General features: G+C 44.0%; 1 protein-coding gene across 2 annotated transcripts in view; it reads right to left on the reverse strand.

The window, feature by feature from the left end:
• The window catches only part of MTUS2 (microtubule associated scaffold protein 2), a 301,278-nt gene that overhangs the window by 34,840 nt on the left and 239,908 nt on the right, over positions 1-26,530 (reverse strand). For both annotated transcript variants that reach the window (XM_069467396.1, XM_069467395.1), the window contains one exon: positions 21,698-21,764. In XM_069467396.1, coding sequence (XP_069323497.1) covers positions 21,698-21,764 — 67 coding nt within the window. The remainder of the gene's footprint in view (positions 1-21,697; positions 21,765-26,530) is intronic.

Genomic DNA, 26,530 nt, shown 5'->3' on the forward strand with positions numbered 1-26,530 from the left:
GGGAAATGGATTTAAGCAGGTAGTTATCATTATGAGGTTTTCTTTTTTTAAAAAAAAATGCTGTCCAAATGAGAACTAATAATGATACTGCCCATAAATAGGAAATGGCTTTATGGGGAAATGGTTTTGCAGAGTCTATTTCTTCCTTTGCTCCAGGTTAATCTGGGCCTGCAGAGTTTGAAAGCATCTCCGTGGCACCGGCTCCTGTGATACACCACGCACGGGCCATGCCGAAGGCCGGGGCTTGGGAAAGGGCTCCTGTGATTACAGAGCTTGAGCACTTACTAATTTGAGTTTTTGTTTTTCCTGTGCAAAGTGGCATTGAAAGATGACCCTTTAATTTTATCTTAATACTTGTTACGTAAATTATACAAGTAAATTATCTCCATGTTGAATATCCCTTTTAGAAAGAGCTTTCAATAAATTACTGAAAAATGTTTAAACAGAGATAAATGTTTAGGTTCAGGACTCCTCTTCACTGTGTAGACTTTGCCCTACAGAGTTCTAAAGAATGAATTCCTGTGACCTAATCATTTAGTGGCTTCGCAGCTTGGAGAGGCCCCTTTCCACAGTATGTGGCAACCTCGATCCTCCAGCCCACGGTCTGGGGGCCCCGTTACCCTTATTTGCTCCTAGGTGTGTAGACCACGTGGCTAATAAATAATACATTTTAATGCATTTGATGTTAATAGGGCCAAAGTTTTCATTCCTTTTTTCAGATTGTCAAACGCAAAGCATGCCCTGGCTGGGAAGTCTGTGTTCTCCGTGGGATTTGGGAGATACCTCCCTGAGCTTTGTCCACGCCTGTGGTTGTCTGTATTTGTTGTTTATGGACTTTCTGCCTTTAATTTTGCATGGGAATGAAGGATTAATGTTTTAAATCTATAGAACCTAATTTTAAGCATGAATTTCCCCACCAACTCCTCCCCACCTTGCCCCATTACTTCCAGGTACATCAAATGGATTCTGAGGAACAAAGCAGATCACCTTGGATTGTTTCCACCCTTTAATTTTTAGGCACAGACATAGAAGAAAGCAAGGTCTTCAGACAATCAACAATAGCCCGGGAGTGTGTTTGTAATTATGACTAATAGAAATGTCCATCCAGCACCCAGGCTAGACCTCGGCCGGGCCGCCTTCATCTACGAATGCCCATCATTTAGCAGGAGGCCAAGCATGTGGCTTCCATTTAGCATTTCGCTAAATATGCACTGACTCGGACAAAAGCCGGGAGATCACTTCCTGCAGAGTCCTTGGTCTGCTGAGGAATAGGTGGCAAGTGGCCTCCTCCCAGGGAGGGAAGCAGGCCTGTCTGAGACAGTGGCATGGGAGAGCCACACCCCTTTCAGGATACCTGGAGCCATCCCACCTTCAGATGCTGGGTGTCCTGGCCAGTGGGTTTGTGTCCCCACTGCAGGGGTGAATCTCATTTCATTGGTGACTGCCTCCTCCCGGGATGCGTCTAGAATAGAGCAGTTTTCGTGGGAATCGTTGCATCTGCAGCGGGGGTTTCTCTGCGGAGCCCCGGCTTCCTGCCAACACGCAGACTGATCTACCTCGGTCACTAAGACAGAGTGGGCATTTAGAGAAGCAACCTTCACCTGGAAAAGGAAGGTAACGCCACCTCCTGGAGCAGAGAGCAGGATTAAATGTACGTGTGTTCGTGAGGCCTCAGCACGGCGGCTGGCTGGCTCGAGGCTGCCCCTCACGGAGGTCCCTGACGGTCAAGTGCAAGGAGGAGTGACTGAAGAGTTTGCCAACGTGAGGCTAGAAAGAGTGGTCAGAGGAAAAACAAACACAAACTGAGACCAGATGATGACTCGCCCTGTGCCCCTCTTCGGGGCAGGAAATAGGGCTGGACATGCAATCCTTAACAGGGCCAAAAAGCAGAATGCAAAGATTACAACTTTTAGGGCAGCCTACATGATTACCAGGTGTGAAATGTAGTCACGAGACACCTCCAACCCTGGCGTTTCTCCCAGAGCTGCGCCGAGTAAAGCACAGTGCCCAAGAGCACGGGCTGTCATGTCCAACACACCTGGGCTGGGCCCTGCTCGCGGCTAATCAGCTGATGCTCCAGTGCAGGCGACTGGCCCCTCTAAGCCTCAGTTTCCTCACCTGTACAATGGGGAGGGCACTAGGACTTACCTCCTCAAGCCAATGAGAGTCTTAAATGGGATAAAGCACAGCAAGTGCTCAGCGCCCTGCCGGCCTCATTAGCTGAACATCCACTGTCAGGGGCATCACAGCGCTGAGTGCTCACTGCATGCGGGACGCTCTACTGAGTCCTCTGTGTGCCGAGGATTGTTGAGCTTCACAACACCCCTGTGAAGTCGGCATGATTCCTGCTTAATGTTCCCATTTTACAGAAGAGGACACTGAGCAGCAGAACCAAGTCCACCCAGATCTGCGGGAATCTCAAGTCCATCCTCGTGACTGCCACGTCATTGTGTCCTAAGCCAGTGCTTCTCGAGTTCGAGCACTAGAGTCACGCACAGAGCAAGCAGGGCGTGTTAACACACACATCGCTGGGACCCACGCCCAGAGTTTCTCCCTTGAGATGAGACCTGAGAATCTGCATTTCAGTAAGTTCCCAAGTCATGCCGATGCTGCCGGTCCAGAGACCACACTTCAAGAACTGCTGTTGTAGGCAAAGACAGTGCTTCTTAAACTGCAGCACCAGTGATCACAGGAGCTTGTTAAAATCCTGGCTAAGCTATGAATGATGGGGGATCTTTCTTCATCATCGCGTTTTGATTTTTATTTTTTGCACATGAAAAAAAAGTCAAGCACTATGAAAGGGAATGCAGCAAAAAGTAAGATTTCCCTCCCACCCGAGACCATCCAGCTAGAGACAACTGCTGCTCCTGCTGGGGGCAAGCATGGTTACTGATGGGCTTTTAAGGGAGGTGAAGTCAGATTTGCATTTCAAATACATCCCCAGTGGTCACAGTGGGGAGGAGGGACTTGGGGTATAGGTGAGGGTAAAGGGCCTAGTGAGTAAGTTTTTGCAACGGGAGAGACTTAGTCACTGTAGGAATGAGGAGAAGAAAACAGAGTTAGGATGCTCTTCCGAATTATAACGAACAGGACCTGGTGACTTATTGGATATAAAGTATGAAGGAGAGGGTGGCATCAATGATGACTCCTAGATCAGGGATCAGGTTACTCTGTGCATTGTCGTGTGTCCATGACAGGGCTAAAAAGTTGCAGTCTAGCCTGTAAAGTGTCCCCATCTCCCTTTCTTTCTTCTATGAACAGTCCTCTCCAAGTTTTAATGGAAGTGGCTTTCCTGCTAGAGGCTCCATTTTCCAGCCTCCCTGGCAGCTTTGTGTGGCCATGTGACTCTGAGTCAAAGGGATGTAAAGAGGTGACATGTGCAACTTCTAGATCATTTTCTTATAGGGAAGTTTCTGATCCTTTCCTTTCTCTTTCCCGTTCTCTCAGGCTGAAATATGCTCTTGGTGGGCACCAGCCTCAACCGTATGTCACAGATGGGGACAACCAGCCGTGGGACAGTGGAGCAGAGACACACAGCCGTCCCTGCGCCTCTAATCTTTGGACTATTGCGTGAAAGGAAAATTCCATCTTATTTATTCTATTGTATTTGGGGATCTCTTTGTTATGGAATTTTAGCTTGCACTTGAACTAATTTAGGCATATAAGAGGTGAGGCAGAGATTTGTTTTATTCTGTTTTGTTTTGAGGTGGGGAGTATGTGGTGGGTGGAAACAAAACTATTTGACCACAAAGAGTTATACTGCCTGTGGTTCACCAAGAGGTGAGCTCAAGAGAGAGATCAGCTAGGGACATGGATTTAGGAGGGAGTAGTTTATAGGTGGTAGTTAGAGCCACAGGGAGAGATGAGATCAGCAGAGAGATCATGGAAAATGTGAAGGAATGAGGGCTTAGGACAGTATTTAGAGCAAACCAATATTTTAAGGAGAAAGCACTTACTTCATTTTATGTTACAATCATTTGCTGGTATGTATGTTTTCCCACCTGATTATAAATTCTTTGTGTTCATGGATTATAGCTTACTCATCCCTGAATAAGACACCTAGAATACTTTTATGCAGAATAGGCATTCAAAATTATCCTAAGAATAGCACTCTTAAAATACTTCATATCTTAGCAATAGATTTGCATCCTATTTTTCCATTTCATGACTGTAGACGTAGGCCATTCTGAGTCAGTGTTCAAGTGCTGGAATTTAGAAGACAGGTCACACACACAAAGGGCTGAAGTGAGCCAGGTGCAACCTGGGGCAAGCCTGAGACAGCCTGTGTGCCAGGTGAAGGGGACAGGTGCCATTCACTAAACAGACCAGTAGCTCAATAGAAAATGGGCCACAGACACTTCAGAAAAGAAGGTATACAAACAGCCAATTACCACATAAAAAGCGTTCAACATCTTTGGTGACCAGGAAAATGCAAATTGACACCATAATGAGATACTCTTTTCACACCTACTAGAATGGCTAAAACAACAACAAAATTACTGACAAAGTAATTGTCAAGCAAGGTGGTGGAGAAAGTGGAACCCTCAAACATTGTTGGGGAGAGTGCAAAATGGTACAACCATTTTCAAGAACTGTTTGGCATTTTCTCCTTAAGTGAAACTTACATCTATCCTATGACCATGAAATTCTATATGTAGGGATTTACCTGAGAGAAATGAAAATGTCTATGTCCACAAAAAGATTTGTATAAGGACATTCATAACAGCTTTATTTACAACGGCAAAAAAGTGGAAACAACCCAAATGTCCATCATCGGAAGAATGGGTGACTGATTGTGGTGTATGGTTACTTGTGCAAATGGACACTCATCAACAATAAAAAGGAACAAGCTAGTGATACACTCAGAAGTGTGGATGAATCTCTTTATGTGGAGGAAAAGCATCCAGACATAAAAGAGTATATAGTGTTGGACTCTACTTACATGAAATCCAAGAACAGGTAAAACTAATTTATGGTGATAGAAATAAGAAAGTAGCTGCTTTAGAGGCAGGGGGAATAGATTGGAAAAGGCATAAGGTGACTTTCTGGAGTGATGCAAATGTCCTATATCTTGTTTTGGGTGGTGATTACATGGATGTATTAATAGCCAAAGCTCATCAAACTTAACATCTAATAATAAAAAAGTTTTAAAACAACAAAAGAATAGTCTTTTATATTTATCAACATATTTACCATTGTGGTAATCTTAATTCTCTCTTATAGATCCAAGTTTCCATCTTATTTAAATGATATTTTCTCTAGGTATAGAATTCTGGGTTGACAGGTTGTTTTTTCCCCCCCCACCCCAGCACTTTATAAAAGTATCATTCCACTGCCTTCTGGCCTCCATTCATTTCTGACAAAGTTAACTGTCATTCACATCCCTGTTCCCCTGTATGTAACATGTATCTTTACTAGTTGCTTTTAATGTTTCCTCTGTCTTTCGTTTCAGTTGTTTGACTATGATGTGCTTAGGTGTGGTTTTCCTTGTGTTTATTTTGTTTGGGCTTCACTGAGCTTCTTGGGTCTGCAGGTTGATCTTTTAAAGTCAAATTCAGGATGTTTCTGCCCATTATTTTTTCAATTTTTTTCCTTTCCAATCTCTCCTCCTGACAATTCAATTATACATCTTTTATACTGCTTGGTGTGGCCCCACAGATTACTGGAACTCTGCCCATTAAAAAAATTTTTTTTTACTCTCTGTTCTTCAGATTGAATAATACCTATTGATCAGTCTCTAATCTGCTGTAAAACCCATCTAATGAATTTTCCATTTTATAGGTTCTATTTTTTGATTCTAACATTTCTATTAGATTCTTTTTTTAATATAGTTTTTATTTTTCTGTTGTGCTTCCTACTTGTTTACTCATTGTGTTCATCTTTTTTCTAGAAGTGCTAGAACATGTTAATAGTTTTTAAAATTTCTTATCCAACAGTTTTTAAAATTTCTAATTCCAACATCTGGGGCATTTGGATACCCATTTCTATTAACTATTTTTTCCTTTGATTATGGGTCCTGCTTCTTTGACTGTCTTATTTTTGTGTGTGGGTGCTCAATATTGTGGATGATACATCGTAGGGAGTTTTTATTACATTGTCTTCCTTTAATAGGCCTTGAGGTTTGTTCTGGCAGGTAGCTAACTTATCACACAACTTTGATTCTGTCACACATGGTTTTATTCTTTGTTAGGGTGGGTCTATTGCAGTCTGTCTTTAGTCCTAGAGAGACTTTTGCTCTAGGCCATGGTCCTTCTAGAGACTGGCCCTTGTTAGGTCTTGACTGAATGCTCACGGTACTTAGTGAGATCTTCCCAGCCTAGCTGGGCTGGAATTTCCACATCTCCCAGCACTGCACAACCTCTGGTACCGACACTCAGCCCAGTCCTGCAGCAGCTGCCCTCAGCAGGCCCTCTGCATATGTGCAGCCTACGCTCACCTAAGAACACATGGGAACGACCCCCCATGCAGTTTCTGGGACCTCCTTTGCTCAACTTACTCCTGTCCAGTGTGTGGCTCTCAATTTCTAGCCACTTCAACCACCCTGAACTCTGGTGTCTGTGTCTTCGTCTCAGCAAGATGACAGCTACTATTGGGAACACCCTGCTCCCAAGTCTGGTAAGCGACCCAGGTGGAGAGCTGGAGCCAATGTGGGACTCATTAGTGTGCATCCTTTTTTTCAGGAATCACAGGCAATGGTGTCCACTGTCCAGTGCTTGGAAAGAGTTGCCTCATGTATTTTGTGTTTTATAGCTATGTACCATGGCACGTTATGTTCAGTGCCAGTTAGGCTATTATGGCTGGAAGCAGAAGGCAGGGCATGAACAGTTGGTAAAAGCTGCCGGGTGATTCTAACAGACTTTCATCTCCTGTGGGGATTCCTGGCTAAGAACTGAGGGCCCAGAAAAGAAAGGGTTTGCAGATATCGGCCCGGTGATATTTCAGCAAGAAGCCATTAGTATTTACAGTACATGATTGATTTTGGTCCACTGAGCAGCCTCTGATGACAATTTTGGCTTTCTGGGTAGATATGCCTATAAGGATATATATTTCTTATCATAAATTAATAAATTGGCATTTGGATTTCTACATCAGGCTCCAGTAAACTTGGTTAAAAGGTGTTTCCCTGAAAGTCAGAGCCATTCATGATGCACTAACAAGGAAAATTTAAAAATCTGGGCCACAGTGAGTCCGCTAGGCAGCGGTCCCCCCCCATTTAGCACCGGGGATGGGTTTCATGGAAGACAATTTTTCCATAGATGTGTGTGCGTGGGTGGGATGGTTTCAGGGTGATTCAAGTGCATTACATTTATTCTCATAAGGAGCAGGCAACCTAGATCCCTCGCATGTGCAGTTTACAGTAGGGTTAGCCACCCAGTGAGAATCTAACACCACTGATGATCTGACAGGAGGCGAGTTTATGCGTTGATGTGAGCCATGGGGAGCGGCTGTAAATACAGAGGTAGCTTGGCTTGCTCACCTCCTGCTCTGCAGCCGGTTCCTAAAAGGCCAGGGTCTGGTACCAGTTGGCAGCCCCAGGGTTGGGGACCCCAGCACTAAGGTAAACGCCTGCACTGAGTGGCCAGCCTGTTCTCTCTGAATCGTGCCTCACCTGGAGCCATCATTCTGATTGGGTAAACGCTGGCTATTTTCTCCATTGAGAGCTTTTTAAAAAAACACAAACAGAGGTAGCACCTCGGCCCTGCCCCAGCACCCTCCCAGGGTCCTGTCACAACCTCTCTGGACCCCGGCCTCTTCCTCGCGCGCTCCAGCCCAGCAACTGTCTGCACTAGGTCTCCTGTCCCGGGCCCACGGCCAAGCGGTGTGCGACCCGCCGGTGACGTTCCACATGCCTTGGAAGTGGCTCCTGCTCTGTGACTTCACCCAGGAGCCGCCGCTGTCGCCGCTCTGGGTCGGGCCGCCAGGGCCGTAGCAATCTGAGCAGCCTCTCGGCGTCCCGGGGCTGCACCCAAAGCGCAAAGTCAACGGCTTCGCCCCGCAGGTGCGGTGACAGCGGGGACAGCAGCGCCCCCGGCGGCGAGGAGCGTGAGGGCCGCGGCCTGGAGATCGAACGGCTGCTGCTGGCCCAGTCAAAGGGGCTGGGGGACTGGGGGACCGCGCCGCGCCAGCGCAGTGAAGGATGCTGGCGGTATCACACCTTCCAGTACCAGGCATCCTTTACCACCTGCTGATCTGGCAGACACTGAAGATGTAACTGAAGTCACGTGGCTGAGAGAGACATGGAGTCCTGGCATAAGGAGCTGAATAAGTGGGATTCACTGAATTTTAGGAGACATCTCTACGTGAATTCATGCATTTTTAAGGAAAAAGTTATTTTCCATACTTGATGTGATATCATTTCCAAATCTGAAAAAGGAGGAAAGGTGGTTTTGACAATACCTGCGCTTAATACTGAACCTTCCAATAGGGATTTGTCAAGGATATAGTGTAGTTGTAGGGGAAGTATTTTATGTATGCATTCTTAAGGAAAAAAAGCTTTGTTTAGATTCTAAATTTGAAGATATTGAATAAAAAGAAAATCTGAGGCTTGGTGTGGGCTCATGCCTGTAATCCTAGCAGTTTGGGAGACTGAGGTAGAAGGATTGCTTGAGCCCAGGAGTTTGAGGCTGCGGTGAACTTATGATTGAGCCACTGCACTCTAGCCCCAGCAACAGAACGAGACCCTATTTAAAAAAAAAAAGAAAGAAAGAAAAAGAAAAAAGAAAGAAAAAGAAATCCTGACAGTTTTAGAAAATAGGTGGGAAACACTCAAATATTCCTCCCATCTGCACCAAAAAGTTTATTTGTGGTACATGAAATAAATATTGTTTTATAATAAGTTACTAATAAAATACTTTAAATACATTTTATTAACTCTTAGTTGGATAAATAGCTGACTTGAACATTTATGCAAATTTAAAACATGAAGGATTCTTTCTGAAAGCTAGTATTGTTTTAATTAAAAAAGCTTTCTAAATGTAAAGTAGGGAGAATTTCAATTTGGCATGTTTGTATAACTTCTAATATCTGATGTTTGTGAAGCTCTACTATGGGCAATCGAAAATGGGTAAAGAACAATGATAAAGAAGTCAGCCTCCTCCCACTTTTCCCAGTATAAGAGGAAAGAAATTTGTCATATAATCAGTTCCTTGGTTTTGCATTGCTTTGAAGGCATGGTTGGTATTGCTATTCCTTTAGACCTGTAGTTCTCAGCACTGACAGCACCTTAAAAATCTTTGCCTGGGCTCCACTTTTGAGAGAGTGTCGTTTAACTGTTCTGAGGTGGCCTTGGAATGTAGCTATTTTTTTAAACACCAGCCCCCTTTCTCTCCCTTCCTTTCATGTGCAGACAAGATTGAGAACCACTAGACTAATGGTAGCTTTTACTCGTTTAAACTAATTTGAGTTGACACGATGCCTCTTAATTAGCTTTGTTACAACTAAATTACTGTGTTATTACTGTTCCATTGTTAAAGAAATAAAGTAAGCAATTTGTATTTGAAAAAAAATTTAAAAATCCAGCTGTGTTGAACAACCCTGAAATCTTGATCAGATTCATTATTACTGAAACCTAGTTAAGTCTTTACATGGTTACTTGCAAGGCAGAATTGGTCTAGTTATCATCTTCCTCAATAAAATCAACTGTCCAAAGACCTGTTTGGCTGAAAAACTACAATTTTTATCAAAAGAGTGACCTGAATATTACATAAGCATATATTGCAAATTATATATTTGTTCAAATAAACTGCCAAATTAAGCAAAAAGACTGATATACCTTGAATATCTGATCATGGCCTTGGTAGTATCTGTGGTTCTTTGACTGAATGAAACTAATTCATAATGGCACTAGACATGGCAAGAAAAACAAAATGTTAAAAAGTCTGCCAAAGAGAGAATCATTTGAGTCTCATGTCCCAAACACTGGCCCTGATATTTAACGCAAGTAATATTTAGATTTTTATAAACAAACTCGTTTGCCGTACTCCTTTTGCTTAAGGACAGCCATGTAGAAGGCATAACTGTCTTCATTATTTTTTCCGGTTTCTCAATAGAGGGATTAAGTCAATGGTATCATTAATGCTGCCTCTGTAACTGATCAAGTGTATGGAAGAATCAGATGTTCATTGACTCCAACATTTCCTTAAACCTCAGCTGTTTTCCCCCTACAGCCTTTTCTGGACCACCGACTGGGTTACAAGCCCTCCTCTGAACGCTCAGACCGCTATCCCCTTACTCACTACACTGGACCTTAACGACCTGCTTATGTCTGCCTCTCCAACACACAGGCATTCCAGGATGTCAGAGCCCTGTCACAGCCCTTTCCCCCTCCTGGCACAGTGCATCTCCTGGGTTCAGTCAAGTTTATAACACGAAGTGGTTGTATGGTCCACATTCATTGTGTTATGCCCTGGGCTGCAGACTAAAGATACACAGAAAAATAGGAGGAGACCCGTGTGCGTGAGAAACACAAGTGAGTGGCAATTCTATTTGCATAATTTGTACGTGAGTGTCTGTAATTTACAGCAAACATCTTGCAAAATGCTCTTCAGCGATTTTCAGGTTAAATCTATAACATGCCATATATTTTCCTTGCCATTTATTATCTTCCCCCAGACACCAATTTAGATCTTACAACATGAAGCCAGCCTGGTATGGTTATTGTGGAAAGAGATAAGAACACAGCTCTGTTATTCTTAACAGGTATGAGATTTGGGGTTTGCTTCTACTCTCTATAGCCATGATTTATTTACTGTTAAAATAATCCACCTTACCTATCTCCTGCTGTTGTTGTCAGGATCAAATGAAATAATATATGTGAAAGAGCTTTGTAAACTATACACCACGATATAAATATTAGATTTATGGAGCCTCAAATCATGGAGGCAGCTGACTCTGCATTTTGAGAAGCTGCTTGTCCCCAAGGTGGTTTAGCAGCAGCCCTGGGTATCTGAGCTATTCTAGCCAGACAGTTCAGGTTAGTTAAAGATTGAACCTGTAGATTTTAAACTAGTAATATTAACATATATCAGAAAACATTATCGCTACTCATAAAAGGGGAAATATTTTAAAGGATTATAAAACAAACACCCCCACATAAAATAATTAAAAAGCATTATGTATATAGGTGTAAAAGAATTTTACAAAAATCAAAAAATGTGTTGCTGCCAACTGGAATAAATCATTATCTCAGAGAAAGTGTAACAGTTTTGTGAAATTGAGGCTGATAATGTATTTTCCATGGCAACCAAACCCAATCTCTGGTACATTTAAGGAAGTCTGCAGTTTTAATATTAACTGTACATGGGTTAGCACCTGTTTGGAATAGAAACTAAAATGACTTTAGAAAATCATATTTACTGGACTAAAATCTAATCATGGCAGTTGACATCACTGGTTTAAATTCTTCCCAGCTCAGAATGGATCTCACTTCCCTACAAGAGGGGCAGGTGATTCCTAGATTTAGTCATGCTGGGTGTTCTATTTTGTAAGGAAATTGGTATATTTGAAGCTATATTGTTACACTCAAATTTCTGACAGTAGACCAAACCTACTAAATCAAAACCTTTCAAATAAAACTCCTCACTTCACCATCATATTACCTAGGAAAATGCTTGGTACATATTCTGGGTGCCTCCCCAAATTTTGTTGGGTAAATTGAGAAGATTCAACTCTGCCTATCAGAGGGAATTTTGTATACCACAGATTTTTGATATGTGGTGTTTTCATTCAATTCAACATATTTTCTAATTTATCCTGTGGGTCCCTTCTTTGACCCATGTTTTATTTAGAAGTATGTTGTTTAATTTCCAAATGTTTGGAGTTTTTTTCAGATATTATCATGTTATTGATTTATAGACTAATTCTGTTATAGTCCTTTTAATTTGAACTTATTTATTCCTTTATATTTAAAGTGGGTTTCTTTTAGGCAGCACATAGCTGAGTCTTGCTTTTTTATCCAGTCTGACAAACTCTGGCTTTTCATTGGTGTGCTTAGAAGAGATATTTTTACAAATCAAAAAATGTGCATTCTTTTTGTGATCCCAAGGTTGGTTATTTTTTCTAAGTTGCATTCTTGGTTTCTGTATTTTGACTCAGCTTTTTTAAAGCTTAAAGAGGGAGCAAAACAGCAGAATCTAACCTGATATTTAAAGGAACTAACACATACTGAGCCCCACTATTCCTCTAAACACTCTGGTAGGTCCTCTGCTTTCACCCTCCCTGTGTGACAGGATATCATCCTCATCTTATTGTCAAGGCAATCGAGGCCCTATTGCGTGGGCTGCTGGTACACATTCTCTCCTTCGTCCACAGTAATAAAATAATACCTGGGCAAGGTCACCAAGAACAAAAAGCACATTTCCCAATCTCTCCTGTGGCTAAATTTGCCTTGTGACTTAGTTCGGGCCAATGAGATACAAAGTTAAGTGCAGCTCCTGGAAAGTTTCCCCTAAAGAGAGCTGGCCCACTCTCTCTGCTGCCTGGTTCATGTCTTCCTCCAGCCTCCTAGCTGGAATACAGATGTGATGACTGTAGCACCAACCGCCACATGAGACCATGAGGAGGAGGCCTCATGTTCCTCTACTGTGGGGGATGGGGAGTAGGACAGAGAGCTGTAAAGAGCCTGAGTTTCCAGAGGATGGGTGGGGGGCTGAGCCGCCCCTCTGTGCTCACCTCCTGACGCTATGTAAGACAGAAAGGAAAAGCTGCCTTGTTTTGGGATTGTGTTACTCATGTCTGAATCCAATCCTAATGGATGTAGTCTAGGACCCATTAACACTGCACTGGGTTAAAATCCATGTTTGGACAGATTCATACTGGCATCTGTTCAGTTTTGTATGGAAGTCATATAGAATTAGGAGAAAACTATTTTATTTTGCTTATCTGACTTTTCAAGTTACCAAACTAAAAATTGGAAGAAAGCCTATTTGGTGGCCAAGGTAGGAATGCCATGGTTGACTATATGTGGGAAGAACTCAAGACCCAACTGTCTCCCACACAGTTGTCTGCTGTCAGGAAAGCACTTAAGCTTTCTGACCCTCAATTTCCTTATCTATAGAATAAAGACACCAACACCTACTTTATTGAGTTTTTTGAATAAATCATGTCATGCAGCAGAGCTTGGTAGGTACTAAACCCTTTGTAAATATAGGGATTATGATCATAAAATCAGAAGACAATTTTTATGCATAACTGTGAAAGGTAAAATCATCTCACAAATAATTTCCACCGGATGTGTGTGCATGTGTGGGTTGCTAGTTATAAATGAGAGTAAATTGAAAAATGCAGGCTAGTTAGTAACTTAAGAACTTAATAATTCAGTGCTGACTGCCACAAACTTAGATTTCTACCATACATTTATATTAAAGCTCTTAAAATTATTTAATTATCTCCTTATTTGGTACTATAGAAAACATTCAAGTTTTTTTTTTTGCTGTATTTCAATAAGCTGATGTTATTCAAAATGTGGATTTAATCATCTAGATTTCTGTACAATACCTGAGAAACTTCGCTAGAAAGATTGCTTTGTTAAATACAGCTGTCTGTTTTGAATCTATATTTCATCTTTGGTGTTTTTAAAAGTGTTCAGTACAGTTAAAAAAACCCAAAGTTCATCTTAAGTCTGAAGCTGGTAGGAAGATAAAAACCTGTGGGCCTGGCTTGGTGTGTGTGGGGGCACAGCTAGAACAGAGGCCATAAGGAGCTTGAGAGAGGAGGGGGCTGGGAGAAAGGCACAGAAGCAATGGCAGCCTTGGGGATGGGGGTGGGCAGAGGAGAGGAGGGGGAGATTGAGAACTTCAGAGATAAGAGCCACTTTCACACAACATTCAGATAGTCACAGCTCTGAGTAGTCCCAGGAAAGACCTGGTGGGAGGTTTGTAGTGGGCTCAGCTTCTATCCTGCTCCGGTCTGCATGTACATTTCAAACAGGACTTCCAGTCTGGCTGGTAGAACATCAGGGTCTAGCACTCAGAGTGCCAGCCAGAAGGCTCCACTGTACCTAGCTGCTGCATTGCATGTTTTCTGTCTGGGAGAGTTTATCTAATTGATGTTGATTTTTAAGGTTCAGGTTTTCTAACAATGCAGTAATGATAAGACCATGATATCATCCTCTCTTTCAGCTTTGCTAGAGAGAGAACTGTGAACATCCTGACGGCAGTAAACAAAACTCGAGGCATACGGTCTCCAAAGGAACTAATGTGCTTCTAGGAAGAACGTCTTATAAATCTGTTTCAGTGCTTACACATGTAAGCGTGCCCTTTCAAATATTCAATATTCAACTTCTAACTTTGGAGCATGGCACTCCAGGGTCAGATTTTCAAAACTACATTCTCTAGAAAAATTTTTAAATGTGATTTAAAAAATCAAATCAAATACTAAATCTATTTCTAGCCTATTTGCTCCCCCTTCCCTGGATGTGGTACTGGATCTGGGTTTCCTGGGGATCTAAAATGCCCTTTCATCCCCTTCCCTTGGGGAAGGCTTTTCCAAGGACAGACCCAATTATGGACAACTCCAAAGACAAGGCAAGAACCATCCATCCTGGAGAGTGATTTAAGGATTCGCTCTTAGGAGGATGACTAGTGTTAAAAAAATAAGTAAAAGTGGAGGCCAAAGCTTAGATGCTCCAAGGCCAACTGCCTGTAGCTGCATAACCTAACTTAAGTTCACCCTGATTTCCCCAAACAGCTAACCCTAACCCTGAGCAACACACACACATAAGCCTTTTGTCCTTATCAGCATGATTCAATGAAATTAAACCAATCAGCTATGACAAATCAGCTTAAACAGCTCTTTTTGCCTTAAAAAAAAATATGTGACAACCACAAAAAAGACAAAATATTTCCCCCTTCATATTCTATTAACTGTACTGTGACTTGCTGGGTAGAAGCAAGTGAGACTTTGTGCCATTTTTCGGTTTGAGGTTTCCTAGTTCATGAACTATTCTTTCGTGTGTATGCACAATAAACTCTTAAAATTCTAACTTGATCTGATTTCATTTTTGAAAGAAAGCCCTGTCTCTGGGGGTTAAGTATCCTTTATCTGAAATGCTTGGGACCGGAAGTGTTTCAGATTTCAGCTTTTTCAGCTTTTGGAATATTTGCGTTATACTTACTGGCTGAACATCCCAAATACAAAAATCCAAAAATCCAAAATCTGAAATATTCCGAGGAGCATCCCCTTTGACCATCATGTCGGCACTCAGTTTCGAATTTTGGAGCATTTCGAGTTCTGCATTTTCAGATTGGGGATGCTCAACCTGTCTAAGGTAACATAGATAAGGGCAAATTCAGCCACCCCATAGGAACTCTACTCTTGGACCACAAAAGGCTCCATCCCAAACTACACCCTGATACATATAGTCAGATACTATGTATCTCTTCTCAGCGGGGTGTGTGTGTATGAGAGGGAGAAAGAGAGATTTAATTTCCTCTTTATAAGGCAACCCTGGCAACACTGAGATTAAATCCACAATAATCTTATGTCTTGATTTACAGAATAAATATTAAGGACATTTGACATACAGATAAATTTGGAACAAATGTGAAATCCTATCAAAGTTATTGGTCTGTACATTGAAGAATATATTCCCAAGAAAATACCAATGCAAGAGAAAAAAACTAATTTGCAAACACTACACTCATTGCATAACGGCAAAAAATGGTAAAATTCCCAATACTCAAATAGAGGAGCTTATTCTGATTCATCAGCACTATGGAATGTTTTATGCTATGAAACGACAAGTGTGAAGACATTGATATGTGGAAAGAGGAATGGGGAAACGTCTTTGTTTCCTTAGGTGTGCAGAATGGGCAGTGCCTGGTCCAGGGTAGCTTCCCGGGGGGCAGCAGGCCTTAGTGGGACCTGGGTAACTGTGCTCTCTGTCCCTGCGCACATGCCTCTGTCTACATCCTCATCAGCATACAAGGCCCATCACAGATCGTACCTCCTCCAAGGAACATTTGACTCTGAACTTCTTGAGATAAGCTGAGTCTTAAGCACCACAGAGTCTGCACTAGCTCAAGCTGGCCTTTGTGCAATTTAGGAAAAAAGTACCCCTTCCTCTGAGTGGCAGCAGTCCCATGCCAGGGCATGGGGCTTGGTGAGTGGCTCCAAAGTGGATGCATTTCAGTCCCCACTCAGAGGGGTGCCCCACTACAGGGTATAACCTACTCCACCATCCATGGTGACCCTGCCTGGCCAAGGCTTGGCAAAAGGAAGGTGCTCAATAAATATCTGTTGAATAAATGAACAGACTGAGATTAAGGAGAACTAAGTTTTTCTTCATGGTGCTTTTTGCAGATGTCCCAGCCAAGACCTTTGAACGAGTCTGCTGACTGATCCCTAAAATGCAATGGCTAGGCTACGGTCTCTCAGATCTGCACCAGCTCTAAAATGCTACAAGTCTGCTACATTGAAGGTGCTCAGAGCCTCCATAACTGCAGCACCTAGTCAGGGGGTGGTGTAATAACATATTCAGTCTTTGTCCCTCTAAAACCCTTGGAATTTCCTGAGTGATAGGAGTAACTTTTGTTATTCCTAAAGAGCCCCTCTCAATCACACCTGGGTTTATGCTGATGGTGACTTAGGGTGGGGTCACTACTTGGCCTCAGGATAGGGATGGTGACCAGAAAGACTAAGTGATTGGAGGGTTGGAACTTTTGGCCCCCACCTCACCCCCGACTGACTTCCAGTGAGAAGAGGGGAGGCTGGGGATAGGTTGTAAAAACTCTTGAACAACTGGATTCAGAGCTTCCTGGTTGGTGAGTACACCAAGGTGCTGGGCAGGTGGTGCCCCCAGAGAGGGATGGAAGGTCTGTTCCCTCTGAGTCCCCATAGACCTTGCCCTGTGTGTCATCCTGGCAGATCATCAAAGCTGAGGAGGAGGGGCTTGTGGGAACCCCTGAGTTATGGCCGGTGGTCAGAGCTATGGCTGGCCCCTGGGATTTACGACTGGTGTCAGAAGTGGGGGTCGCCTTGTGGGACACAGCCCTGAACTTCCGGAGTCTGCATAACTCTGGATAGTGTCAGCATTAAAGTGAATCACCAGACACCCTGCTAGTGTGGACGCATTGGCTGTTGGTGTGCAAACATCCCCCACACATCTGGTGTCGGAAAACAGCACTCACTAGCCATGTTTGCAAAGTTTACTTGTAAATCAAATGCCAGGAAATTCCTACTTAAAGAAACTAGCAGGGATTCTCAGTTAGTGTGCGATGATGACACTTACTGAAGTCTCTGGTAGAGGGTGCTATTCAATCCACAGCCTTCTAGAAGATTCTGTCGTGGTTCCACCAGAGATGTCACAAGTGGGAAGGCACTGTAAACGTGAAGTGTCAGCAAACGCACCGTGGGGTTACGTTCTGTGGTCGTCTCCCGAAAGACCAGCCAACCCCGAAAGTAGCTGCCTCAGAAGCCTGACCGCCCAGCCTGATGGGAGGAGGGGGAAGAAGGGGTTTTCCTCTCCCAGTTTCCAGCAGCCAGGGCAGCCCCCTGTGTCATCTCCAAGCAGGTGGAATTTGTCTCTTGCATCTTCCTTTTCTGAACCCTGTCCCCAGCATCTGTCTGTGCCTCTCTCCCTTGGCCCCTCTTGCTGCCCGGAGCCCTCACCTATGGTACCTCACCCTCCCTTGTCTACCCCAGATTCCCTACTGCCCCCATCTCGTCCCTGACCCAAATCAAAGCCCCCACGACTTCAGTGTAGTTCATTGGCCCTCAAATGTCACTGTACTTAACAAACACATTACATTCACTTTTTAAAAAATGCCTAGGTCTCACCCTCAAATATTTTGATTCTGCTGCCTACAGTAACACTGCAGGTGGTTCTAATATGTGCATCAGGGCTGAGAACCCTCACTAAATGCTGAAAGTTTCAGATAGCATTTGTTCACCCCAAAAGTGTGAACAACTGATGAGTACTTATTAGCAGATATTGGTAGAATTTAGGGCAGTAGTTTAATGAAAAAGTTTAAGCAGCAATTTTTAGATTTGGGGGACAGGCCAGCCAATACACAAATAATTTATCTGCAATAAATGCGCCTGAACTGTTCTGACGTTTTGCACCTTCTTCCCTTCGTCTATGTCTGAACTCACAGCCTTTAGAAATTCCATGTCCCCCACATGTCCCCACACCGCCACCTCCAGCTCCCATCAGATGCAGCTGACGAGAAGTCTGAAAAAGGACAGGGCCAATGGTGATGCCATAGGACTGGCCGCATGCTCTCTACATGGACTGCTCATAAGTCGGACTTCTGTACTTAATTCTCCTCTCCCTTCAGGGGAAGGCCCTGCAGGTGTGTTAGAGAGCAGACTCCAGAAGTTAAGGGCTTTAGAGTTGACAGTTGATCCCACAACCCCTCATCTTCCTTCTCTCACAAATGCAATCTCCACCACGGATTGGGTACTTGCTGCTAACATGCCCACAAGGGACGAAGGCTGGCCAGGCTGGCCAGGTGCTGCCCCTCTGCTCTCCCTCTGGTAGCTTTTTCCTTTGGCAGATAATCCTTGTTCTATTCTTAGCACTAACACAGAAATCAAAGAAAACTTAAACCACAAACCCAATGTGGTCCTTGTGTAGCACCTGCTGCATTTAGAAATTTCAGGAAAGCACAGAGGGAAGTGGCATTGGACTTGGCACACCCAACCCAGCATTACCAGGATGCACAGGGTCCCCAGCTGCAAAGCTTGCCCCCGGGGGTGCAGACATCTCTCTGAGGAGGAGTTCCCCCAGAGTGGAAAATTTTGTCATCTGCCTTTAGATTCAAGGTGCTGCACACCTAATAGAGTCACCTTTACTTTGTGCTTCATCAGCATTGTCTTCTGTGACTTTCCATTTTGTGAAGGGGAACCCGAGGGACAGAGATGTCAACCAACCTGCCCTACCTGAACCTAAAGCCCAAGCTTGGAACCGTCAGGTCCTGGAACCACCTAAAAATTCATCCATTTCATGGAGAAATATTCTCAGAGATTGGCTTATAATATTTCGGAGCTATAGATTTGATATCCCTCAAATTGAAAATGTGGAGAAAATATGTTAATTCAACGTTTTTCTATCACTTCTTAAATTAAGACCAACATATCTTGGTAAAGGAGGAAGAAAAGGTAGCAGGAAGTATAAATCACATGCGGTAATACTGTATACTTTTTTGGATGAGCCATTACTCATGAGCAACTTTTGGTTCCTGAGTCTCTGAAGACCCACCCATCCTCACACTTGAGTCTCTCAGCCACCAAGAGCAGAGAAATGTCCCTAAGCCTGTGGTTTCCAAACTGTGTGCCGAGGCACCCTGAGCCGCTGTAGCAAAGTCCGAGGGCCACTGCTGGGTTTTATAATTCCGAGGGACACACATCAGTGTTGGATCTCTGGACACCACGTGGACTCCTAGTTTGTTAGAGTTCACAGTTTTGACATTAGCTCAACGTTAGCTCATGCTTTATTCCTTTGGATGATATCTTTGGGGAAGCCGAGGTTTTGGCTGTTGCTGCGATAAAAAGTATGGAGTGAAAATCAACGTGAAACCAGACGTGAGGGTGGCATTATCCAATCTGATTCCCAGGTTGGAGGAGTTGTGCAGGGCCTAGCAGGCCACACCACCATTAGCAAGTAATCATGGTTCCATAAGAATGAACAAAAATATTATTCTTTTTCTTTCAACTTATGTTGGTTTTTCAAATGGCCACACAGTTGTTAGGACATACAAACTTAAGTTGCTCAAACCTACCTACTTAATAAATATTGCTGTGAGGAATTTATTTGGCCTTGAGACTGTGAAAGAAAACTGAGACAACGGGGTGACTGTGAAGGAAGAGTTTTGGGACCTCCACCCCCTGTCTCTGAGCTGCTCACACGGTGCCACGGGGGCATCACGGAGGTCTCTACCTTCACAAGGTGGAGGGGCGTGATTCCAGAAGGGAAACAGGACTCACAGCTGTCCCCACCCCCATGTGCCCTGGAAATTGACCTGAAGGTCAGCACAGACCGACTTGTTCTTTTGCAGCTTCACTGGGAAGGAAAGGCCACTGGATCCCATGGAATGGAGAGCAGGGCCCCAGAAGGGGGGGCTGGAGAGGGCGGGGCTTTGCGGCTAATCAGCTGAGGAAGGAGGAACTCCTCTTTGAAAAGATAGTCTCTATCAGCAGAGAAGGGGGAGGAATGTCCTTTTGAAGAGACCACAGGGAGTCATCAATGAGGACTCCCTCACTGTGTGTGTGTGTGTGTGTGCATGTGTGTGCACACACGTGTGCCAGTGTGTGTGTGCATATACAGTGTGCACACACACAGGACAGCCCACATGGGGAACCAGTGGCTCCAGTGGTGGAGGGGTGGCAAATGTTCCTCAGAGAGGAACGGGGAATAGTCCCCCCGCACCGGGCAGGCTCAGCATCCCTTGCCCAGGGCTTCCCTTCAGAAAAAAGTAGGGGTTGCTCTCCTCCCTGCTCTCCTCCCTGCGGGCTCAGACCCTGCTCTCACGGCCTGGGTTCCCAGGACCCCTCCTCACAGTCTGCCTTTCCTGGCCAGCCTCACTCGGGGACGCCTACACCTGGGTTAATCCCCTGGGCTTGCCCGTGGGGTGGCTGAGTGTAGATGCCCCAGCAGCCGTGGCAGAGTCCTGCTGATCTGGATCACAAGCAGGTGAGGCTGGGACGGGCCCTGTTATCTGTGGCTTTCCCACAGGGCCCGCTCTCCTTAGAGGGGAGGAGACCACTGCTGACCTATGTCAATGACAAAAGAAGTCATAAACCTCACAGGGGAGGAAAACATATTTTTCTTAAAGGGATATAGGGGGAAAAAAGACCGAGGAAAGCTCTGCTTGGAACTCACTAGCCTGACTGTGGCACACCTGACCTGAGGGCCTGCGGTCCCGGGGAAGCCTGGCCTCCCACCTGTCTGCGTGGCTGGCCGCCTGCCAAGGGAGGCGGGGACTGCTCAAGTCCCTTCGCTGGTGGGGGAAGCCACACCTGCACGTGGCGGGCTGCTCTCAGGACCACCCTAGATGGAGGAGAAAGCTCACTGGCCAAGAGAGGATTAGCAGGCCATGTTTATTTCACCTTTGCTGACTGATTCCTGGAGAAACTGAGTAACAGACGGTCCAGAGAGAAAATGGGACTGAAAAATGAGAACATGGCAAACACCATGTTGGCCTAGAGTGAAAGCCTGTCTCTCATTACATCCCCAGGGGCCAGAGATCATCCTTTATGTGTAAGGTCTCTATGGTTCAGACTGAACTAGAACGTCCCATCAGCCACTAGGAATTTCAACAGGAACCCTCAGATTTTTATTCTGACCAGATTTGTGGTTTTTGACCTTGTTCTAGATCACTGAGTGTTTCAGGGCGGGGTGTACAGTGGTAGGAAGCCATGGAACACCTGCATCTTACAAACAGCACCTCCTGCTATATATAGGAGGGGGCTTAGCTGGATGAAGACTGATGCATGTGCTGCCGTCTGCGAACAGCAGAGTCAAGGCCTGATGAGCTCCCCTGTGCACTGCCACGGAGCTATCTTTATAACAACAGAGACGTACAAATTACGGCTCCCTGCTAGGGCTACTGCAGCCTACCGCTGTGCTGGGTAGGATGCTTCATTCATCCAGGCAGGTTGGCTCTGGCTTAGTGCAGGAGACGTAATTGCTTTTGTTACACATTCACAGGAATCAGGAAAAGACATTCTTTATGCTCCTCGTTTTCAATGCCCTACTTACCAACTTCATCCCTGATGTTTGCAAGTTCGATTGACAGCTCTTTTTCTTTCACAAGGGCACTTTCATTCTGAAAAAACAAAACGAATACCGACAGTCCCCTAGTTTTATGCTAGATAAGCACTTTCACATGTTTAATTAATGAATCATATTAAACAAATATTTATAAGTCCAGCCCTTAAGGAGATAATTTTCTCATTGTATAAGCATAAAAAACTTACAAAGCCAAGTCTGACTCATTCATTTGTATCACATTCAAATGGCACAGCTTGCGAGATAATAGTCATAATACCCGTGGTTGTGCTTTTCTCTAGATTACACTCTTGTAAATCATCTTGCAATGATTTTTTTGCATGTTTATGTCCCACACATCAATCTACTGTCATATATTATTGTGCCCTGTTAATTATTATCACTATTGTGAGATTTTTGACCATAAAAAAGTCTGTGCTATATTTCTCTGAGGGGCAAATGCTTGCTTTACCAGCTGTCCCTTCAACTTACCCTTTTGTCCATACATGGTTAGCTCCCTAATGGATACCAAAGATCAGAGCAGAAGACTTCACATGAAACATTTCTCTTTGTAATAAGACCAACAGCAACACTTAAGGTTTCCAAATTTTTTGTTCCACTATCAGCATCAACAGAAGGAAAAAGAGGAAATCTCAGACTTGAAGTATCATGGAGTGCAAAAAATGCCATGTGTAACTACAATAAATGACTGCTAAGTTGTTTTCAAACCCAATACGTTCTGTGACATAAAGTAGAGAAGCAGTTGAAGATATGCTGACTTTGTAGTCTGGGTTATTGAGTCACCATAAACAGTTTGTTATAATTTTATTACTAATAATAACTAGGAAAGAAATGCCACATAAATTCTCTTCATTGGAGAGATACCAAAATACAGGTCTCCAAAGAAAATCTCTGTCATTCTGTAGAAGGTATTCCAAAGCAAACATTTCCAGAGAGGGAATTTTTGGCTAAAAAGTGGACCAAACACTTGGCATGAATATCACCTGGGCCTTGTGAATGTTCTTTTTTATTAACTACTTTTACCTTTGGTTTCAGGCCTCTGAAGACCCTGTGCTGAAAGTGACTAGGCAGTTCTCACATTCTCGTTCCTGAATCTGCTGCATTTAGACGTGGAAAACCAGTGTGCTGCTTTGGGTTTATAGGAGGGTCCCAGGTTATTCAAAGGGCATTTGCTAAGCAATGCCATAATATTCATAATGCCAAAACAGAGCTATGGTAGTCACAGGCATCAACAATTATTAGCCAATGGTTCTCTTAAGAAAATGAAGCCATGGATCCATCCTTTGAAAGACAATGGACGCTGCTATGGTCTGAATGTTTGTGTTCCTGCAAAATTCATATGTTGAAATCCTAACCCTCAAGGTGATAATATTAGGAGGTGAAGACTTTGGGAGGTGATTAGGTCATGAGCCCTCATGAAAGGGATCAGTGCATTATAATAGGGACCCCAGAGAGCTGCCTGGCCCCTTCCAACACGTGAAGGTACAGCCAGAAGGTGCCATCTATGAAAAAATGGTCCTCCCCAGACACTGAATTTTCTGGAGCCTAGATCTTGGACATCCCTACCTCCAGAAATGTGATAAATAAGTTCCATTGTTTATAAGCTACCCCATTATGGTATTTTGTGATAGCAGCTTGAACAGACTAAGATAGACCCAACAGACCAATCCCCTCCCCATCTCATCCATGAAGCTCTCTCCTTCCCAGCCCACAGCATCCTTGCTTTCCTTGAATTTCAAGGCTAGCAATTACACTTGAGAATGTATATTTTCTCAATCATGAAATGATGTTACCTCGATGTCATGTCCACTGCACAAAATTATCATGAGGGTTAAATAAATTAATATATGTGATGTAGTTAGAATAGTGTTCAGCACTTAGCAAGCTCATACAAATGTTGGTTGTTATAGTTCTGTTGTTTCCTTTCATTTCATTTGCAACTGGATAGCATCCTACACATAAGCTACCCAATTTAGTAGCTTTACCATATTAATTATCTAATTTAGGTGCTTTTCCATATTAATTATCTAAATATGTTTAGAATTTCCATATGAGTCTTACACTCTGTTTTTTTTTAAAGTACCTTCCTGATCTGCCTTGATTTTATTCTAAGTTTTGATTTGATTAAAAGACTGGGGAACCCAGAACAAGGAACGTGTCCTAAACAGACAGATCACAGGGATTGTATGCTTGTTTTAACAATAGCACAATATGGCCAGCTGACAATGACCTTGTTACTATAGGTTAAGAAAATCTGGTATTTTGAAGAGGGTTAATTTCAGTATTTACCTTAAAATAACCTTAAACTAGTAGAAATACTAACTTATTTCCATTATCAGGGATAATTCTGAACACTCATGTCCTCCAATTCCTAATCACAGCCACAGTATTGAAATACTGCTCTTATCAGTCCAGAAATAGCATCACTACAGTGCTCACTCTCAGAGCGACGAGAATTGCAAAAACTTAGACCAGGCCAGGCAGTGAACAACCAGAACCTCACAAAAATAACAAACTCTACTTTCTAACCCAAAGCCAGCATTTCCCTCAGCCCCCTTTAGAGGCCCCTGTTGGATGTCAACAGTGTCAAGCCTGAGGGTTCTCCCATATCATAACAAATCAGTCTACACTTTCCAGCCACAGGGAGAATCAGGCATTTGGGGAGAGGCTGGGAGCCTGGTGAGGGGGACAGGCTTGCTCGGGGACAGGGCTGACCAAGGAGGAGATTGCTGATGCAGACCTTCAGACGAGAATCACTTTGCCCTGTGGTCAGGCCCTCCCCACCCATCTGTTGCTTTAGGAGAAACACAAATAAGATCGAGAGGAACAAAGTGGGAGAATAAAAGAAAAGAAGCAAGAAAAGAAAAGGAGGGGTGAGGGTGGGGAGAGAAGGACAGAGAAGTAGGAAGGAAACAGAAGTGAGATTAGAGACCTCATACCCTCTCCATGTGGGACGCAGAGGCCATGGAAGTTGGCCCTGCTCACCTCACCCCGACCCTTTTACAAGCTCAGGCTATAAGACCAACCAGTTTCAAACTCCAGGCATCAAGTGGCTGCCAAAGATAAGCAACAAATCTGATGGCTAAAATGTCAAGGAAAAGGACTAAACTCTGGTAAGTTCTGGCTAATTATTTAAACTCTGGTGAGTTCTGGCTAAGTGTTATTTACTAATTACTAAGGGTTATTGATGCTGACCTCTACCAAACCCTCTCTGTGGTCCAGACACAGTGTTAGGTAAGCCTCTTACCTCATTTACTCCTCCAAACACTGTCCAGGGGGCCCTGGTTTTATTTCCCTTCACGGAGAAGGAAACTGGGTGTCTTGGGTGAAGTGACCGGCCCCTGCACAGCCCACCAGGAAATGGCAGAGGCAGGGGTTTTAACCCATCATCCACTCTTTTCATCAAACATGAGCACACCAAGAATCTCCCCTCCTACTCATGCTTACATAGGTGCAACATCAAAGTTCAAATCTCACTGATCCTCAGGTTGGATCCGAGCACTTGTTACCACGAAACTTTTCACGTGTGACTGGACGAGAGGCAGAGTCAGCTCCTGACCACTCTGTTGCAATGAAACAACAGAGTCCCTGGTTGCATTCACACCCCACCCCACAGCCTGAACTACCTGTGCCTGTCCTTGGTGTTGATGTGTGGGTACCATGTTGGTATTAAACATTTCCAGCATTTGGACCCATGTTAGCATAACCTACATGGACTGTAGCTTCTGATAGGGGACCTATTTAGTTTTCCCCAACGACCTCTAGAAAGATGCTTTCTGAAGGCCTCTGGATATGTTCCTGCTGAAGATGCTGGCAAAGCTCACCTCTGCCTTGCGGAGGCCAGCCTGGGCAGTTTGGCGACAGCCCTTCTTCCTTAAGTGCTTGTTTTTGAAATGATATCAACTCTTCTAATTTATGAATTCTCTGCATCAAGGAAGTAACTTTTTGCTTCCTGCAAGCCAAACCAGAATGACGTAGCGCTAGCCTGCAATGAAATGAGTCAACAGCTACGACTGCAGGAACACTGTTCCTTAGGCAAGAGGTGAACTTAAAGGAACCTTCCACTCATGGCTCCTTGTCTCAAAAAGTTATCCCTCTATCCATCATGGCTCAACAGTCCAGCATGGTCTTGCAAGGCCCTTAGGTTTTGTCAAACACCAGGGACTCCCTTTGAAAGAATATCAAATCACCATTCCCCTTCGTTCCCCAACCTAAGCCAGGTCCGGGGTGATGACACCACAGGATGACTGAAATATGAGCAAGGCCGCCCAGGGTTAGATCAGTGCTTCTCTAAATGGGGGATGAGTGGAAAATTCCGAACTGGTGCCAAGTGCATGAGCTCCTGTTTTCACTCAAGATGGCTAAAAATAGAACTCAGTATTAACCATCCAAACTATCCTGGTGATACAGTCCAGAAATCGCAAAGCCTTAAGAAGGCCATTCCTCTAAAATTTCTGTTTACTCCATGACAGGCTTAACTGGAAATGGACACTGGGGAACATTCATCCAAGCCCTAAACCAGCAGCTGCATCTTCTTAGCTACCTCTTTTATTTGGCCATGTACCTCTGTCCTTTGCACTCTGCGTTCCCTGTTCATTTCAGCGGGATATATAGCTTACTCACAGATGGAATGCACGATGAGTTATTCCCATGAACCATCCAATTCACCCCCTACACTTCTTGCCCTAAACATACCCCTGCAGGTCTGCCACAGTGAAGCTTACTCGTCTTTGTAGACATGGCTCCCAACGCTAAGGCTTCTCACAGGGTGAAAAGGGTGCTGCCTTTCACCTCCCCTAGCTA

Source organism: Eulemur rufifrons, chromosome 4 (genome assembly GCF_041146395.1).
Source record: "Eulemur rufifrons isolate Redbay chromosome 4, OSU_ERuf_1, whole genome shotgun sequence".
In the NCBI taxonomy this organism is placed as follows: Eukaryota; Metazoa; Chordata; class Mammalia; order Primates; family Lemuridae; genus Eulemur; species Eulemur rufifrons.